Source organism: Colobus angolensis, unplaced genomic scaffold (genome assembly GCF_000951035.1).
Source record: "Colobus angolensis palliatus isolate OR3802 unplaced genomic scaffold, Cang.pa_1.0 Scaffold337, whole genome shotgun sequence".
Classification (NCBI taxonomy): Eukaryota; Metazoa; Chordata; class Mammalia; order Primates; family Cercopithecidae; genus Colobus; species Colobus angolensis.
In genome coordinates this window covers 1,018,589-1,039,188 of record NW_012116677.1, presented here as the reverse complement: position 1 = coordinate 1,039,188, position 20,600 = coordinate 1,018,589, and the positions used below count along the sequence as shown (strand labels likewise).

Sequence of the window (20,600 nt, the reverse complement as noted above, 5' to 3'; positions counted from 1 at the left end):
GTCGGGCATGATGGTGGGCAGCTACTGGTAGTCCCAGCTACTTGGGAGGCTGAGGCAGGAGAATGACGTGAACCCGGGAGGTGGAGTTTGCAATGAGCTGAGATTGCGCCACTGTACTCCAGCCTGGGCGACAGAGTGAGACTCCATCTCAAAAAATAATAAAAATAATAAAAATTTTTTAAAAAGTCGTCCTTTAGTACAGCAGTCCCCAACCTTTTTGGCACCAGGGACCGGCTTTGTGGAAGACAAATTTTCCACATATGAGGACTGGGGACAGAGGTGGTGGGTTGAGGGGGTGGCTGCCGGGGCATGCTTTTGGGATTAAACTATTCCACCTCAGATTATTAGGCATTAGATTCTCATAAGGAACATACAATCTCAATCCCTCACATGTGCAGTTCACAATAGGGGTGCGTGCTCCTATGAGAATCTAATGCCACTGCTGATCTGACAGGAGGTGGCACTCAGGTGATAATGCTCACTTGCCTACTGCTCACCTCCTGCTGTGTGCCCTCAGTTCCTAACAGGTCAAGGACGGATACTGGTCCACAGTCCGGGGATGGGGGAACCCCTGCTTTAGTACATGTCTAATAAGAGTACCTATTAAAAGCCTATTGAAGATAGTGATTATCAAGCATGCATATAGTATCGGAATCCTTTCCTCCAGAACAATCTTGATGACAACTCTAGTAGTAATGTGGTAAAGTCACACTGCTCTGATTGAGAAGGATCTGCCTCGTGCCTTCAGCACTCTCTTCCGCCTGACCCCAAACACCCCTCTAAGGACAACCATTTCTAACTTCCTTGGGTTTTCCTCCCCATCATGAGCCTAACGAAGCTTAAATTAACTATGAGAGCATTTACAAAGCACCTTGCTTGATATTGGCACATATACAGAGCTGCCTAAGGAGCTGCTTCAGCCTTTCCTTTGCTTCCACTTCTTTCCTTCCTGCTCCTGGCATCCCTGATTCTCTGTGAAGCCCCTGGGAATCCCAGATGGCTTAAAATGAAGCTTCTCAGACCTCGTTAATTTTTGTACGCTGCCACTTCACGGTAAGAAAAGGTGAAAGGAAATTTTCTGCCCCAGCTTGTCTTGTTTCATTTTCACTCTCGCTCTCCCCCTCCACCCTACCATGATAGTACTCTCTAGATCCACAGCCTAGTAAGAAGACTTCCCTAGTCAGATTCCCATTGGTGGATGTTTCTTGAAGGCAAGTGCAGTCAGTACTATCTCTTAGGAAAGAGGAAAAGTAGGGAGAGAACTTTTCTAAGAATTGTGAGGAAGAAGAGGACACCTTATACCAATGCTATGACATTCCTATTAACCACTAATGTGAGAAGAGTATCTAACTGCCAATGGACTAATGCTGTAAGTAGAAAGATGACATAAAAGAAAGTAACTGGAACCCATTCTTGATACAAACAAAGCTACTAACACACAACATATGTAGGACAGTAACACTCAAGTGTATTACAATGAGCCAAAAAGCGCGTCTTAACACCTCACCAAAATCTCCATGCTCTATGTTTAGCATAAGGTTTCATAAAAACACACAAGGAGGTCAATCTCAAGTGTTGTTACAAATTATCTAATTCTATACAGAAACAGTTTAGACAAAGGATACTACTAAGAATTTCCAATTGGTTAGACAATAGGATCAAGTGACCTGTAAAGTCTCTTTTAATCCTGAGAATCTATTTTTTTAATTCGTATTTTAAAGTTGTTCTCTTTACTTCCACTATTCCCTATCCAGGGAACTGAATGGATAATTAAACCCTAGCAGCCACGGTCTAGAGGATAGTTGATAGCAGTACACAGCAAGTATTTATCCTAGGTTTGCCCATACATTCTCTCTTTTGGTTTACTTCTGACCCAAACAAGAGATTACTCTGTTTACTTAAAGAAGCAGAAAATAAACTCCTCTTTTCCACCCCCACAGCAGGCCAGAACTCCGAAGTGTATGACCCAAGAATAGAGTTCTGAGTTTTAAGAGACAGAAAGCAGTAGGAAAGCACAGGGAAAGAAAACAGGCCCCAGTAATGAGGACCTAGAAGCAGATGAGCCTTCTGAGAACAGTGCTGGAGGGAAGCAAAGCCTTCTCAGCAATACAATTGACCAAGCCTCTGTATTTAGAGGAATCTCTCAACGGCACAGAGAGAAGCAGAAACTGAGACCAGAGTATACAACCCCATCCTAGCAGGACAGCTTATGTCAAGAAGGGGTCTGCAGAGCCTACAGGGCATATGAGATAAACTGGTGTTGGCAACTCTATGGTCATTATCAGGGCCTAGTTCAGGCCAGGGCAAAGACAATGAGCTAAGGGTCTTCACCAGCTCCTTACCAAAGGGGACTCAAAAATGGGATACAAATTTTACTGTATTCCATCATACAGTAGTACCCCATACTACAGCATGCAGTATCTGTATTTATGATAAGCTGAAGTTTATTATTTAATACAGTTCTCAATCAATGGCATGTATTTGGCTATGGCATCCATGTGCTTGTTTTCTCAAAGAACCTGAAGTTAGAGGGTCCCTGTAAACACGGGTACAAATGGGCGACTAGACTAGGTAAGCTCAGCTGACTATGGCAGTCAGGATTGCAGTACCATGGGTAGGCAGACCAGGCCAGGCAGCTCTTACAGGGTTTATTCCCCACTAGGTGAGCTTCACTTTGCCCCTGCTCTGCTCTGAGTTAGAGAGACTACCTGGAAGAGAGGCATATAATAGTGTTTAAAAATAAGCTGGCCAGGTGCAGGAGCTCACACATGTAATCCCAGCACTTTGGAAGGCTGAGGCAGGCATATCACGAGGTCAGGAGTTCGAGGCCAGCCTGGTTAACATAGTGATATCCCATCTCTACTACTAAAAATACAAAAAACTAGCCAGGCATGGTGATGTGCGCCTGTAGTCCCAGCTACCCAGGAGGGTAAGGCAGGAGAATTGCTGGAAATTGGGAGGCAGAGATTGCGGTAAGCCGTGATCGCACCACTGCACTCCAGCCTAGGCGACAGAGCGAGACTCTGTCTCTTCATCATCATCATCATCATCATCAACTAAGGACATTGTCTAGTCTGGTGGTTATGTTTCTGAAGTCACTGGGATTAAATTCCTGCTTTGCTACTGTGACCTCGGGCAAGTTATCAAGCCTCCTTAAACCTCAGTATTATTGGCTGTAAAATTAGGGCAAATAATTGGACCTATTTCACAGGATTGTTTCAGGGATTAAATAAAACAACACATGCATTAAGTGCTTAGCACAGTTCCTGATAAATAAGTATTGGCAACTATGTTATCATTAGCAGCTAGACCAAAATGAGAAACAAAGCAAAAATCCAGGTTTTATGATACCTATCTACCATTTCCCTCTTCGCTTTTAAGTAACAACACAGAACAGCAAGGTTGGATAGAAAATCTTAACATTTTTGATAACGAATTTGAAGGCTCTCTACTCTCTTCCACAGAGCCCACTGCTGTCTTTGTTCAGGCTGTTTCTTTTTTCTGGAGTATTCACACTACTCTTCCCTGCAACACACCTCCATAAACATCTTATAAAACCATATTAAATTTGGTTTCTACAAACCTTTGTACTAATTTGTAATGAAATTACTCTATAAAAGTTCTCCTTCATCCATTCTTGGCTGTTCTTATCACATCTCCTAATGTTTACATCTTCTACCCCCTCCTGACGACTGGTACTATCACTACCCCAAAATCAAATAACTAATACATCTATTCCTCTAGACATAGCAAGTGCTTCGTACACACTGATAGAGAGACCACAGGAAGACCTCTGGAAAGAAGGTTAACAATATAGCACTGACAGTGGTATGTCGTGGGAAAGCCGTACTCTCCTTATGCCCAGGGAAGACAAACAGGTAGATGACAAGCAATCCTGATACGTGGTTCATTAGAATTATATTCTGTACTTCCAGCTACTTGAAAGTCACCAAGTGTGTACTGACATCTTTTTGCTGCAAGGGAGCTCTGGCAATTGCTGTTTTCTTCGTGGTACTAGCAAAGAGGGAACTACGCATATGGGGAACCATTTTGGTAAGCTTTGAAGTTCTCAAAAAGAAGCAGTTGCTCCTTAGCCATTAATTCACCACCATCAACTTTAAAACGTGGCAAGCTTGAGTTAGTTTGAATAACTCAACTGAAGTAAGAAGCTCAAAACAGGGATGGGGGTGGTTGGTGGGGGCAGTTATTAAGCCTCCTGCTTTCAAAGATGTAAGACAACATTCCCCAGAAATTTCTCCACAATTACCTATGAAGCAGAGTAAAGCAGAGTCTTTGGAATCTTATTTCTGGTACACAGAGACTGTCCTAAATTACTTAAAAGTATCATTTTGAATGTGTGACTTAAGCATGTTTTTCTCCTTATTCAAGAATAATGTAGGTGGTTACAGAAAAATCACTATTTGAGTCTGGGATGGAAGATGGAACAGCATTTGGGTCCGCGGAGCAGGTTAATTCAAAAAATACAGTCTCAAAGGGTAGGCTGCCGAACACAGTTCGATTTACTCTAATTCTAAGTGTCCTGAATCTGTATACTACTCAATCTATCTAGCACCCTACCAAGGAACATTATAGCTGTTGCTTAATAACAAGTGATCAAACTAATCATACAATAAAACTCAAATTAGAAAAAAGTCTAACTATGGCTATTTCTAACTATGGCTATTTCTGCTCACACAGAATTAGGTCTCCAGATGAGAAGCTGTGAAAAGAACTCTTGAGAGATGCCACCTTGTTCTTGTGAACTGAATGAGCAAAGCTCAGCACAGCAAGGCTCTTGCAATGGCAGCCCATCCTCTCCCTAACAGGATTTATATGCTAGAAAGCAAAGCGCGTGACTCAGCTCTGAGAGAAAGTTCAGTGTTTAAAACTTGGGGAAAAACATATTATGTAACAATTGAAAATAAAAATTTAAGAATATTTCCCTGTGATAAAACTGTAATTAAGTGCTATTTAACTGTTTCCTCTAATGACATTCATTTTAATTAGGTTTTAATAGACTGGAGCCACAACCTATAGTTTTATAAAGCAAAGTAAAATTGCAGTCTAGGAATACATTTAAGAAAAGAGAGCCATCAACACAGATGAGAGGTTACAGTATATCCCCTCATCCCTAGACCCCCGCAGTAATTAAGTGTGCTGAACAGACAGCCATTACAGCTAACAGTAGGTGTGCTCACCCTCAATCAGCACTGGGTTGTACTTTGAAATCCAAAGGTTATTTCTGTGATCTGCTTTCCAGAAAATTTGCATGTCACAGAATAAAGAATGTAATTCAAGAGGTGTGTGTTCTATAGATTCTACTAAATATGTAGCTTCTATCAAACGTACAACCTCTACCATTGCAATGGGGCTTTCTATTTTAATATATACCTTTTCTTATAGCTGATTATGATACAACATTACTCATCTTGAGAACACTGGCGTATGTCTGGGAAAATGAACATCACGCAGAGAAAGTAAAATTAATATTTGAAAAACTGACTCATGTACAAGATAAATGTATCTGCAAATGAGATGCAATAAACAGGATCTTAAGAGTATGCATCTGTACCTATTTCATACTACATTATGAAAATCAGGGAGTAAATCACAAAAGTTAACTCATACCAAATGAATGTCATAGGCATTTATATTAGAAAAGAAAAACAGAATAATCAGTCCCTTTGTTAGCTGGAGCATGGGGGGAAGAAATTGGGCCTGTGGCTACCACAAATAAGTTTTCATATATTCACTTGAAAGAAAGAAAAAGTTAAAATAAATGTTACTTTTACAATTAATTTTGAAACATCAACACTTAAATTTTCATAAATCACACGTAAGCAGGAAATTTTAAATTTGGGGAGGGGGACACTGGGCTGTATGAAAAAGATTTTGTAATCTTCTGGCTGACAATCTGATGGCTCCAAATTCATCTGCCAAGAAGCAGAGTTACTTGGCTAGCATACTCTCACTTGTACACTTGCATCAGATTAAGGCTTTCATGCCAGGAATCTTTTTTTTTTTCCTGGTGTACTGGCCACTGCCAGAAATGGACCCAATGAATCTACCACTGCTAAGGAGTTAAGCATCTGAGATTTAATTTAACAGTTTCAGCTTTATTAAGCTGTCATAGAGCGGCCCCACTTTGATAACAGTAGCTGCTCCAATTATGGCTTGGTTTAGGGTTGACAAGTATAATGATTCATTCGTGGCACATGAGAAGCAATAAAAGGTTGTTTTGCATTACAGCTTTAAAAATGTGGGCATTTTTTTCATTTAATTTGTCACTTAGCTTTTGCTAAGAGGACATTTAAATTGCAGTAAAAGGCAAATGGGGCTTTTAGTTTAAATGTAATCCCCATATTTAAATGATCTGTAATGGCGCAGTGTTGGAGTGGGAACACTATTGTCTCACAGTGGGTCCTGATGGTGACATGTGACATTTGTATTCAGGTCCTGTATTATCCATGTGGCTAAAGGGCTTCCAATTTCATTTCACAGCCAGAAGCCTGCAGAAAACACCAATTAACTTGCAGATCCCATTTGCCGACAAAACTCAGCCTCTTCTCAATGTCTGGCATCTGGCAGCGCTCAGCATTTAATTCCAAAGCAGAGCCTTGAAGCAATGTGAGCCCTGTGTAGGGGCACAAAGTCAAATTGCCCCATTTTATTAAGAAGCAAAAGCCTTTCCTTTTGTAGTCCAGAAGCAACTTTTAGTTAATTTTTTGGTGAATGAATATTAAGATGTGATACTTACTGTTACTTCTACGTGAGATTCTTCACAGAATTTAGACCCCATTAAAAGGGCAAGTGACCTCTGCTTGCCATCAGAGTACATAGGAGAATTTCTAGCAGTCTAGTAATGATTGGGCGGTGGGTGGGGGGCACACAGGACAAGAGGTTGTGGTCTTTATGCTGGACTGAAATAAAAGAATTTGTATAAAGCCTGGTCCTTAATTAGAAAGTAGTCCATAAGAGGGCATAACTAGAATCAGCTGGTGGAAACTTCCACCTAATAAAAATTTATACTTCTGATTGAGGGTTAAGGTACATAATTTTCAAAACCCACTTGGAAAAGTGAAATTTGACCATGAATTAAATGTGAACACTGCAAATTTTATTTGACTGTACCACCAGTACCTTTTTTGGTAACCAAAAAATTTAGTTGCTATTTTCTTCCTAACCAGTCATTTGTAATTCTAAGTTTCTCTAAGTACCAAAGCTCTGTAAAATTGCATTCATTTAATATTAATTCAATAATTTTTCCTTAAATGATCCCCTTCATTATAGTTTTCTTAATGCTAATCCTGTTTACTTTATAAACCATCTAACCAATCTAGTCTGTACTACAGAGTTACAAAATTGAAAAAGATTTACTTGAAAAGTAAAACATTCAGGATTTTATGAAAATATTTATTTAAACCATGCATTATACTTGTGTTCTCTAACCACCACACTGTGTCCCCAAACATCATTTTAATACATTGAAACTATCTATTGTAGTTAGATTGATTTACATTTTGACTGGGGGAAAGGGCATTACTATTATTTCAGGAGACTCAAAGAAAGCAGCAAGATTGTTATTATAAGATACTTAAGAAAATTGCCAGGGAAAAAGTCAACAAATATCTAATAGTTCACAAGTAGTGAACTTGTCCACAGCCAACTTCTGAACGTATATCCTATTAATAGGAAAAAGGAAATACTGATGTCAAATCCTTTACCAACTTGCTGCATAACCCTAGATTATACAGTGTCATGTTTGAAGTCTCCTAACCTCTCTGGACTTGTTTCCTTATCTGTAAAACAGCTAATCTCAAATACCCCTTCCAATTATGATCATTTGGTATCTTCACAGACAACGGCATCTTTTGGTTTAGACTACACCTGGGATCAATCAGCATGATGTGGTCCATCATCAGCCAAGAAAAATTTCACTGAGACTAGGATCTTTTAGTAAATATAGACAACATTACTTCTCATAAAATTAATACAGGCACTGATCTATTTGTCAAAATTTCAGGTGTAACTTACAGATTTCTTAATAAAAGGACAAGATAATGAACACATCATTCATTATTTCCCTAGCGGTGAACATTGGGTACCAAGACTCATCCAAACAAAATTCCCAGTATTCTTTTAATGAACATGACTAGTGGATTTCTCATTTTTTTGAACACTTGCTATATTTGTATCTTTAACCACCAGGAATTTAGGAAGCAATAAATATTAGAATTTGCTGTATTTTTCCATTCTGAGGATCAACAGTTCATTTAAATCTATAGCAGCCAAAAATAAAATGAATATCCAAACTAATTTCAACAATTCCACTGTGGGGAGAAGGGGGAAGACTAAATTTTAGCTGAATTGATTACAATATTAATCTAGAAATAAGTAGCCAGCTCTACCATATAAAACTGCTATTTTAAAATAATACAGCTTTTTTTTTTTCCCCCAAATACTTAAAGGGAGATTCCTGCACTTAACTTTCCTCGAGATCAGGCAATTCCCCCAAAACTCTGCCAAGGTTGTTTTCTGTAAACGCCAGCCCAAGTTCTAATCCTCCTATGCTTCTAACCTATATGTTGGCAACATGTTTCATGTATGAGCAGCTCTCTCTTCAGTAATACTACGACCATGTTCTTGAAACATCTGACTATGGTATTTATCCATATGCAAATCAATGGTAATTTGTCGGGAAACATGCTTACCCAGCTCATCCCAGAGCTGCCTGTATTTGTCAGTCATTGCAGTGCCTTGTTGCCGCCAAAGTGACAGGCGAGGGTCAGCCATGAATTGCTCTGTTATCAAGGTCAACATGCGGGCCCCATTGGAGTCCCTCATCTTTAACATCTCCCGCACCTAGTGGGGAAAAACAGACCTTTAGAAAATTGTTCAAAACAAAAACACAACAAAACCCCACAGCAACACAAGAGACAAACCACCTCTTTTCTCTGTTTCTCTCTCTCTCTGTGTGTGTGGGGGGCGGGGGATGGGCGGGAGGGGTCAAGCCTTCACACCAGCCCTCTTAAGCAAACAAAATATATAATTTAAAACCATTCCCTACCCTAAATAGCAATTTAATCAAAGAAATGACTAGTAATTATTTTGAATTACACTTTAGAATCCGTATGAAGAAAAAATGCTCTCAATTCCAAAAATGTTCTGGTTGGGTCTTACACACTGATTAAGGTGAGTAAATCGTGTTTCCTGTGTCCAGTAGAAACTTTCTTTTTTTTTCTTTTTCTTTTTTTTTTTTTTTTTTTGAGACGGAGTCTCGCTCTGTCGCCCAGGCTGGAGTGCAGTGGCCGGGATCTCAGCTCACTGCAAGCTCCGCCTCCCGGGTTCACGCCATTCTCCTGCCTCAGCCTCCCGAGTAGCTGGGACTACAGGCGCCCTCCACCTCGCCCAGCTAGTCTTTTTTGTATTTTTTAGTAGAGACGGGGTTTCACTGCGTTTGCCAGGATGGTCTCGATCTCCTGACCTCGTGATCCGCCCGTCTCGGCCTCCCAAAGTGCTGGGATTACAGGCTTGAGCCACCATGCCCTTCCGAAACTTTCTTTACCAGTTCTCCTTCAAATTATCTCTCTTATCTAAACCAAGTACACTTTGTGATTCAAGATTACACTCCAACAAAGTAGGCATTCATGTTTTGACAAACCACAGAAGTAAAATCTGGCACTGGGAACAGGTATCTGAACCTACCTAGTTTACCAAAACAGGTTTAAGCAAGGTGCTGTTGTTTCCTTGCATAAAATGAGATGCCATAATTTTAGTAAGATGCCATAACTTTGCTAGCCTAAAGAAATACAATACCAAAACAAACATGACAAATAGCATGGCACCTTCCTGACTCTCCAACTGATTATACTTACCATCAGAGAAGCAGAGCCTAATGCAGAGTCCACTGAGAACTCAAGAAATATTCTAAGTAGATCTGATAATGTGTATAATAATAACACTTGGCCTTTAGTTTTTTTAGGAACAGCTTTGTTGAGACATAATTCATATACCATACAATTCACCAATTTAAACTGTACAATTCAAAGGTTTTTAGTATATTCACAGTTGTGCAAGTCCTTCAATTTTTGAGATAAATTAGTAATTGCATAAAGGTTCTCTCTCACTTAAGTTTTTTTTAAATAAAGAGCAGCAGCATACTTCTATTGCAATGGTAAAAGAAAATGGACAGAGCTGTTAAGTTCAAGAACTCTCTTGCTCTATATGGGTGATCCACGAAGCAGAATAATAACCACAGATCTAATAAGTTAACTTTGTCTCTCAAGTTGGAACTCTAAGCTTTGTCCAATACTCTTGTGCTACATTTCCCAAATAAAAGAAAAGAAAAAAGAAACACAAGGGTAAACCTCTCTGCAGAAAGCCCTAAATGAATCCATCCACTCCAAAAATGTATACTGCTAAGTATTCAATAAATAAGAATCTCAGCTGTAATTTCCCTGTAAGAAATGACTGGAGCAAGGTCATGAGCAGTAGAAAAGGTGGGGTGGTTGATCCTTCTTTCAGGACTCTCTCTATGTGAAAGGCAAGGAAAGGAGAAAATAGTAGATCCTCAATAAAGCAGCCCAAATCTAAAACAGATCCTGCCTGAGGTCTATACCCTCAAGAAATGGAACTTCCTCACCTGCTTTAGAATTTGAGCTTTATAAAGAACTCAAAAGCACTTCTACCCTGAATCACAAAGGTTGTGCTTCCAGGAGTGTTACTTCAGTACTCCTATAAAGGAGTTTGTTCCTAATATCAAAGTACTAAAAACTCATTAACAGGTGAAGATGGAGGAAGAAAAGGAGTTGCCATTTATTGGATACAATGTTAAAGAGTTTTACATTTATACTTACTGTTTAATTTTCACAACAACCATGTAAAATAGGCCAGATTATAATCCCCATTTTATTAATTATAAGACCAAGCCTCAGAGAAGTAAAATAACTTGCCCAATGGACAAGGGGAACAGCTTGGATCAGAACCTGTATCTGTCTTAACTTCAAGTTATGCTAATTCCAAAATTAGAGGTTGCTATTACTTCATGCTATTACTTCATGTGGCATACATAATGTGTATATAATATACAGGGATAAAAAGAACAACTGCAGACCAGTCTAATAACACATCTTTCAAACTGTTTCTAACAGAAGAATATATGAAATACTTCCTGTGTGTCTAAATATACTAAACCTTTTACATTATTAGTATTGTGGATTTGATTTAATGTTTATTTTTTCTGGTAGATTTCTAACCTATTATGCAGCAACAGCAATGAAAATAAACACTTTACTCTTAAGCATATAAAACAGAACTCTCTATTTAACCAGCACTCATGTACATCTATAGCCTACTGGTAATTAATTTTCAGACTGTTGACACGGAGGCATGACATGAGTTTGAAGTGCCTGTGAATCACCAAAGAATGCTTAAATCATGTGTAAAGTAGTATTAGAGTTAAATGTATTTTATTGTAATCTAATTCTGGGGAAATTGTCAATCTACATATGGTATACAGGATAAATCGTTATAAGCATGGTATTGATTAAGCAGAATACATTATTCCTGGCCATACCCAGTAACAGGGTTTACTCTAATTCTTTTGAACTAGAAAAAAAACAAAACCTTTTAATTATAACAAGTATTAGAGAAGATATTCAACAAAAGCATCAATGAACAGTTATCTGTTTCCTTAAAACCAACTTTAATACATTAATCATAATGATGACTATACCCCCCAATGAAAATATACTGATTTAATATTATTCAAAAAGCATTTTATTCCATATTTACAAATCTGTGTATGATACTGAAACTTCTGTATAAAGCAAAACACTCAGCTTCTGCTCACAAGGAACTCATGACCAAGATAATTTAACTTCTTGAGACATCAATTTTTAATGATGCAGATGAACAGTAGACAGCATCATTTAACACCATTATCACAACGATTTTACGAGATATGTTATTATTAACTAATTTTCTAGATAAGAAAATTAACAAATAATTTGCCAAGGTTTATATATTTAGAAAGATCTAGAACTTGGATTTAAACTGAGATCTATCTGACTCTTAAAACTCAAGCTCTTGAAATTAACTTATAGATACTGACATTATTAAACTAAATAATTAAAGCACATTTTAGGGATTGTAAAACTATGTTAACTTGGGAAAATCAACTAGAAAGGGAAAAACTTGAAAAAATGGCATTTTGAATAACATTGTTAATTATTTTGCTTTTATTATTGTAAGAGGTTTTTCAAAACTGTATAAATTATCACCATTTTATTGATAGGAACTGAGAGAGACAAAAATGTCCCACATCTTGTCTAAGATCACCTAAGGAAAAAAAAGCTTGCATTACAATACAAAAGTTTCTATTGGTCAACTAACTTAGACCCTGTTCTTTAATTTTTAAAAGAGACTTTATCCTATTGTAGACATGATCATATTTAGATAGTCCCTATATATGTATATATTTAGAATATTTCTTTAGAAATAGACAATCATACCTTTGCAAAGAGCAAATTAAGCTGCTTCCCTGATCCGTGGTACCCGCCCTGGGAAAGGAACAGTTTAACCTGTTCTTGAACCTGCTCTTCATCTAAGTGCCAGCAGTTTTCATCATCTATACTAGCACCTGCTGTTGGATCGGGAGCACCTAGAAATAGAAAGAAAAATAATAACACACAGGCTAGGTAAAAACTCTGTGCTAAAAGGATTAATTAAGACTCTTTTTGCCTACTTTTTAATTCAATCTCAATTTCAATTATACATACAAACTTATGACAAAGTAAATAAAAGGATCACTCTCATTTCCAGAACTTCCCTGATTTGTGCTAAGCCAAATGCAGATTACTTTAGAACTGAGATATTTCTATTTTTTAGGTTCAGAGACTATTATCTTTGGAGATGAGTTTATAGGTTCTCTAAAAAATCAAATTCACAAAAGTGTTTCATTGTAAATACATGATGTTTATAAAGCTGTGTACGCCACGCTGGAAAAAATGTTTTTCAAAGACTTTAGAAAAATATGAGACAAGTAAACTTAGCAGAGTATTTCTCTCTTTACTATGTTAATTCAATAAGTTTTCACCATTATCTGCTGCTGTATAAACTACATGCTGACATAAGTCTTTAGTTGCAGAAAACCGAAGATTAAAAAGGGAAATCAAGCCACAGGGGAACAGGCAGTGCAGCTGTTGTATTAAACCAGGTTGTAGTATCACCTTGCCAAACTGCATAAATATTTTATTGCTGAAGTACACACAAAGATAACAGCTATGTAATAAGCCCTGTGTGTAAAGACTACCTTAGAAATTAAAAAACTACCCAGATATTTAGGCAGGTAGATTGTTTCATTATTTGCCAATAAAATAAAATGGTATTTTAAGGTCTAAGTTTCGTAAGTAATATTAAAAAATTTAGATCTAAAAATCATTCATCCTCAGTGTTTCATCTGCTTATCAACCCTTAAAAAAAATACATCTGTAGGTGTGGTTTTGTATTACTTTTCTTGTCTTCTAATGATCTAAAGCAGACTCAATTAACCAAAGAAATAATCACTAGCATCTGCTTAGAACCAGGGTCTACTAGTCCCTAGTAGAGGAAGGCAGTGGGTCCCTGAGCCTGCCTGCAAAAGTGTATGTTCATTCATTCATTCAGCCAGTCAACACATTCACTGAGTGCCTGACTCAGTGCCAGCCTCTCTGCTAGACTTGGGGATAGAATAGTGTACAAAATAGACAGAATCCTGTCCTCACTGAATCTATAACCTAGTTCAGAGGCTTTCAAATTTTGCTGAACAAGACCCCACAATAAGAAATATATTTTACATCATGCCTAATATGTTTATGTGTCTGTGTGTTTACATGATTAATCTGCAAAAATTTGATGAAAGAAAGCGTCCTTACTATAAGCAGAGGCTCAATATTTTCTACTCTATTTCATTTTTTAAAGATGGCTTGTCACAATTTTGAAAACTGATTTTACAACCTATAACGGGGTGGCTACCCACTATTTGAAAAACACTCTTTTAAGTTTTTGAGATAAATATCAATCTAATAATCATATATACAAATGTATAATAAATGGTAATAACTGCTCAGAGGAACAGGGCAGGGTGAATGATGGAAGACTATCATTAGATAATTCTGGCTTTGGATTGCTAGGGTAAGCATACCTTGATGAAATGGCACTGAGCTGAGACTTGCCTTAAGTGGATTAAAAGCTAATTAAAAACGAACTAAAGGTCAGGAAAGGAGGGAAGGGTCTGCATGTAAGAAGAACTTGAGCATAGCCCTTAGGCAGGAAAAAACATGGTGCATGGAAGAAATAAAAGGCAGTCTATGCAACCCAAGGATAGAAGATGAGAGGAAGAGTAATACAAGATAATCCTCGAGAAAAGAAGCAGGGTCAACTGAGTGCCTTGGTTGGTGAGGAGCTTAGTTTTTTTCCCTGAGAGTAATGAATGGAAATTCATGACAAGTTATCAAAGTGGAAGAAAGAAAAACTCTAAATAATAAAAGATGTTTTGTCCTGATATGCATCAATTTCAACATTCCTACCAAGAAATATTATACAGCCATAAAAACGAATGTGGAGCTTCTCTATGCATTACAATGGAAATATATCTGTTGATTGAAAAAAAATCAAGGAGAATAAAAATACACACAGTATACCACTTTTCAGGCAATTAATGATGTTTATACTAGATAGACTAACCAAGAAAAGGAGGAGATCCAAATAAATAAAATCAGAAATGAAAACAGAGACATTAAAATTGATACCACAGAAATAAAGATGATCAGAGACCTATTATGAATAACCATATGCCCCAAAACCAGAAAACCTAGAAGAAACAGAAAAGCCTGAGCAGACCAGTAATGAGTAGCAAGACTGAATCAGTAATAAAGAATCTCTCAGCAAAGAAAAGCCCAGGATCAGATGGATTTACAGCCTAATTCTACCAAATGTAGGAAGAACTAATACGAACTGTCTTGAAACTGTTCCAAAAAATCGGAAGACAGAATCCTCCCTAACTCATTATACAAGGCTAATGTCAGTATGGTACCAAAACTAGATAAGGACACAACCCAAAAAGAAAACTAGAGACCAATATCCGTGATGAATATAGACATAAAACTCTTTAAATACTAGCAAATCCAATCCAACAGTATGTCAGAAAGATTATACACCATGATCAAATGGATTTTACACCAGGGATGCAAGGACTGTTCAACATGCAAATCAAGAAATGTGATACCAGAATAAAGAACAAAAAACATATGATTATCTCAATAGACACAGAAAAAGCATTTGTAAAATGCAGCATCTCGTCATGATAAAAAAAATCCTCAGCAAACTAGGCATAAAAGGAACATATCCCAAAATAATAAAGGCCATATACGAAATACCCACAGTCAACATCATACTGAATGGGGAAAGGTTGAAAGCATTCTAAGTACTGGAACAAGACAAGAATGCCCATTTTCCCACTCATATTCAACATAATGCTTGAAGTCCTAGTCAGAGTAATCAGTCACAAGAAGCAAATAAAAGGCATCCAAATTGGAAAAGTCATCGTCAAATTATCCCTGTTCACGGATTATACAATCTTCCATCTAGAAAAACCTGAAGACTCCACCAAAAAGTGATTCAATTTGATAAACGAATTCAGTAAAGTTGCAGGATGCAAAATCAACCTACAAAAAGTGTGTTTCTATATGCCAATAACAATCTACCTAAGAACCAAATCCTACTTACAACAACAAAAAAAATAAAATACTTAAGAATATATTTAACCAAGGAGGTAAAATATTTCTACAAAAAAACTATAAAACAGTGATGAATGAAATTAAAGATGACACAAATGGAAAAATATCCCATACTCATGGATCAGAAAATTAATATAGGTAAGATGATCCTATTGCCCAAAGCCATCTACAGATTCAAAGCAATCCTTATCCAAATATTGACATTTTCCACAGAATTAGAACAAACAATCCTAAAATTCATATGGAACGAAAGAAAGAGCCCAAATAGCCAAAGCAATCCAAATAAATAAAAAAACCAAAGCTGAAGCATCATATTACCTGGCTGCAAATTATATTACAAGTCTATAGTAACCAAAACAGCCTGGTGCTAGTATAAAAATAGACACATAGACCAATGAAACATAACAGAGAACTCAGAAATAAAGCCACACATTTACAACCAACTGATCTTCCACAAAATTCGCAAGAATATACACTAGGGAAAGGACATCCTTTTCAATAAATGGTGTCCTTTTTGGAAATAAATTTCAAAAAATTACATAGCCACATGCAGAAGACCAAAGCTGGACTCCTATGTCTCATCATAAAATGTAAGACCTGTAACTATAAAAATACTAGAAGAAAACCTAGGGAAAATTCTCCTGGACACTGGTCTAGGCAAAGCATTTATGACAAAGACCTCAAAAGCACAGAAACAAAAATAGAAAAATGGGACTTAATGAAACTAAAAAGCCTTTGTACAGCAAAGGAAATAACAGAGTGAAAAGACAACCTGCGGAATGGAAGAAAATATTTGCAAACTATTCACCTGACAAGGAACAAAATCCAGAATTTACAAGGAAATCAAACAACTCAACAACAACAAAAACCCACAAATAATCCCATTAAAAAGTGAGCAAAGGACAAGAGACATTTTTCAAAAGAAGACCATCACTAACCATGAGAGAAGTGCAAGTCAAAACCACAATGAGATATCATCTTATACCAGTCAGAATTGCTATTATTTAAAAGACAAAAAATAACAGATGTTGATGAGGATGTAGAGAAAACAGAGCTCTTATACACAGTTGGTGGGAATATAAATTAGTATAACATCTTCGGAAAATAGTATGGAGATTTCTCAAATAACTAAAGACAGAACTACCATTCCATCCAGCAATCCCACTACTGGGTATCTACCCAGAGGAAAAGAAAACATTATATGAAAAACACCTGCACTCCTATGTTATATCACAGCATTTTTCATGACAGCAAAGATATGGAATCAATCTAAGTGCCTCTCAATGAATGATGTGGTACAGATACACAATGAAATACTATTTGGCCATAAAAAAAAAAAAAGAATGAAATCACATCCATGCAACACCATGGATGAAACAGGATGCCATTATATTAAGTGAAACAAATCAGACACAGAAAGACAAATACCACATATTCTCACTGGTAAGTGGCAGCTTATGTACAGAAGGGCATGGAGTGTGTGGAATGATAGACAATGAAGACTTGGAAGAGTTGGGGGGTTGGTGACGAGAAATTACTTAATGGGTACAATGTACATTATTCAGGTGATGGATGCCCTAAAGCCCAGACAACATACCACCATGAAATCTATGCAAGTAACAAAATTACTCTTGTACCTCAAAATTTATACAAATAAAAATGATAATAAACAAAATACATATAAATAAATAATGAGGTTTAAAAAAGAGCTTACATGTTAGTATCTCCTTATATATGCATAAAATATTTTGGAAGGACATTTCAAAGAGTGCAGGTAACCTAGTTACATGGGGGAAGGAGACATCATTTAAAATTTTGGAACCATGTGAATATATTTATGTATCTAAAAAAATAACTTTATCTGAAATATGGAGGATGAATTGAGGGGCAAAAATACATACTGCTGTTCTGATGATGCGCATACAGGATGATGATAGTTGCTTGAAAAACAGCAATGACAGCAGAAATGGAGAGGCTGACAAGATTTCATAAACGCAACAAGAACTTGGTGAATAAGTGGATATGTGAAGTATGGGAGATGAGCGGATAGAGAGAGACATGAGTTTCTGGATTAAACAACCATACGGAATACTGGAAAACTCACTGACACACAGACCACCAGAGAAGGACAAGGTTTGGGAGTCAGGAGGAGCAGCGTTTAGGTCATGAGCTTAGTTTTAGATACAGTGAATCTGACACACCCTTGAGACAGTGGAGAAGAGGGAAGAGGATTTCAAGGAGGACGCTGGATATACTATGGGAAGAAGTAAACTGTTTAAGAGCATCTAGGACCAAATCCTAAGGAAGGCCAACATTTAAAGGCTGCATAAGTAAATGAGCAAGGATGACAAAGGAAATAAGTGGCCTCTTAGGAAGATTGGAGAGACCAACTCTTCCAGAAAGAGAAAGTCATTCCAAGTAGGGACTGGACAAGTATGTAGAAGTGAAGCTCCATGAGAACAAGAATTGTATCTACCCTGCTCACCATTGCTTCCCAACACCCAGCCACTATCAGGAGATCAAGTACTGGGAGGAAGGGGGAAAAGAGGGACGGAGAAAGGCACATATACATTTTCTCCCCTGGAAAAAGAATTCTTACTTAAAAGGTTAAGAACCACTATAAAGCATCTTCATAAACATTATCTCATTTTCTCCTCACAATGTCCCCTGGAGGTGAGTATAGATCACGATACCCATTCTACAGGAGAAATGGGTTCCAACTGGTTATGACTTATACACAGCCACACTGCTAAATCCAGTCTCCAGGTTCTTTTTTCTGCCAACGAACATATTCTAGGATCCTAGAGCTAATAGTGAGTACCGAGGTCATCAAGGCAGGGGCTGTCAACCCTAAAGCAAATAAATATTTAAGGAAGGGTAGTAGTATGTTTGTAGGCATTTGTTAGCATGCCTCTCTTTTACAGAAAGCTTTAAGGGCACACAATGATGTGAAGTTAACTACTAGGTCTATAACTATCCCACAGAAATTCAGAGACCCTAATCCATCCCATCTTTTTGATTCTACAGACACACACACACACACACACACACACACACACACACCCTTGCACAAAATACCTATAGGTTCTTTACATAAATGCCTCAAAAGAGATTTTCCAAACAACTATTGAATCTTGACTTTTATTTTTAAATTCTTCCCAACATCCTCCTTGGAAATCTGACACATCCCTCCTTATCCTCTTCATGGGGAAACTCTAATTAGCTACTGACCATCCATTTCCACTGGTCCTTCTGATAAACTGAGCTAAACAATACAATCTTCCATCTCAAAAAACATCTAGCCTCACAGTGGTTACTTCTCCCAATTTCTGTCATTTTTTAAGTTGTTCTCTATGTGCACCAAGGGCCAAAATCCACAAAGAGACCTGCCCCAGAACTACTTGGATGGGGGCTGAGTGCTGTGGCATGACTGAAGACATTTCAGCTGCTTGGGTCATACCCATGTCAGACCTGGGGGTTTGGTTTGCCACAGAAATAGCCAAATATTTTAAGTAGATCTGAATTTGGTCCAGTCTTCTGTCGCCTGCTTGAATTGGCAAAGGGGTCACCATTCAGATACTCCCAAAAACTTCAGAATATACTCCACTTACTTTTTTTTCATGCCAATAGTGTATTGCAGGAAGTCAGGGACCCCAAATGGAGGGACCGGCTGGAGCCATAGCAGAGGAACATATATTGTGAAGATTTCATGGACATTTATCAGTTCCCAAATAATACTTTTATAATTTCTTATGCCTGGTCTTTAATCTCTTAATCCTGTTATCTTCGTAAGCTGAGGATATGCGTCACCTCAGGACCACTGTGATAACTGTGTTAACTGTACAAATTGATTGTAAAACGTGTGTTTGAACAATATGAAATCAGTGCACCTTGAAAAAGAAGAGAATAACAGCAAATTTTAGAGAACAAGGGAAGACAATCATAAGGTCTGACTGCCTGCAGGGTCGGGCAAAAGGAGCCATTTTTTTTTTTCTTGCAGAGAGCCTATAAATGGACGTGCAAGTAGGAGAGATATCGCTAAATTCTTTTCTGAGCAAGGAATATTAATATTAATATCCTGGGAAAGGAATACATTCCTGAGGGAAGGTCTATAAATGGCCGCCCAGATGTCTGGGAACGTCTGTCTTATGTGGTTGAGATAAGGTCTGAGATATGCCCTGGTCTCCTGCAGTGCCCTCACGTTTACTAGGGAGGGGAGAAACTCCACCACCCTAGTAAATTTGTGATCAGAGCAGTTCTCTGCTCTCAAACCCTGTTTTCTGTTGTTTAAGATGTTTATCAAGACAATACGGGCACCGCTGAACATAGACCCTTATCAGTAGTTCTGCTTTTGCCCTTTACCTTGTGATCTTTGTTGGACCTTTACCAGTGGTTTTGCTTTTTCTCTTTGTCCTGTTCCCTCAGAAGCATGCGATCTTTGTTAGACCCTTATTAGTAGTTCTGCTTTTTGCCTTTTAAAGCATGTGATCTTTGTACCTACTCCCTGTTTTACACCCCCTCCCCTTTTGAAACCCTTAATAAAAAACTTTCTGGTTTGAGGCTCAGGTGGGCATCACAGTTCTACCAATATGTGACGTCACCCCTGGCGGCCCACCTGTAAAACTCCTCTCTTTGTACTCTTTCTCTTTATTTCTCAGCCGGCCGACACTTACGGAAAATAGAAAGAAAATACGTTGAAATATTGGGGGCGGGTTCCCCCAATAATAGTGAAAAGTGATAGAAGGATACAGAAATTACTCTTGACTTGAATTACACAATGTATATTTTCCTTAAAATTGGATAGGTTTTAAAAACACTATACAT

At 37.7% G+C, this 20,600-nt stretch overlaps 1 protein-coding gene across 1 annotated transcript in view; it reads right to left on the bottom strand.

The window, feature by feature from the left end:
* ZSWIM6 (zinc finger, SWIM-type containing 6) overlaps positions 1-20,600 on the bottom strand; it is a 75,923-nt gene that overhangs the window by 43,767 nt on the left and 11,556 nt on the right. Inside the window, exons 2-3 of the mRNA XM_011952212.1 lie at positions 12,513-12,661; positions 8,712-8,862 (exon numbers count right to left, since the gene is read on the bottom strand). Of these exons, the coding sequence (XP_011807602.1) occupies positions 8,712-8,862; positions 12,513-12,661 (300 nt within the window). The remainder of the gene's footprint in view (positions 1-8,711; positions 8,863-12,512; positions 12,662-20,600) is intronic.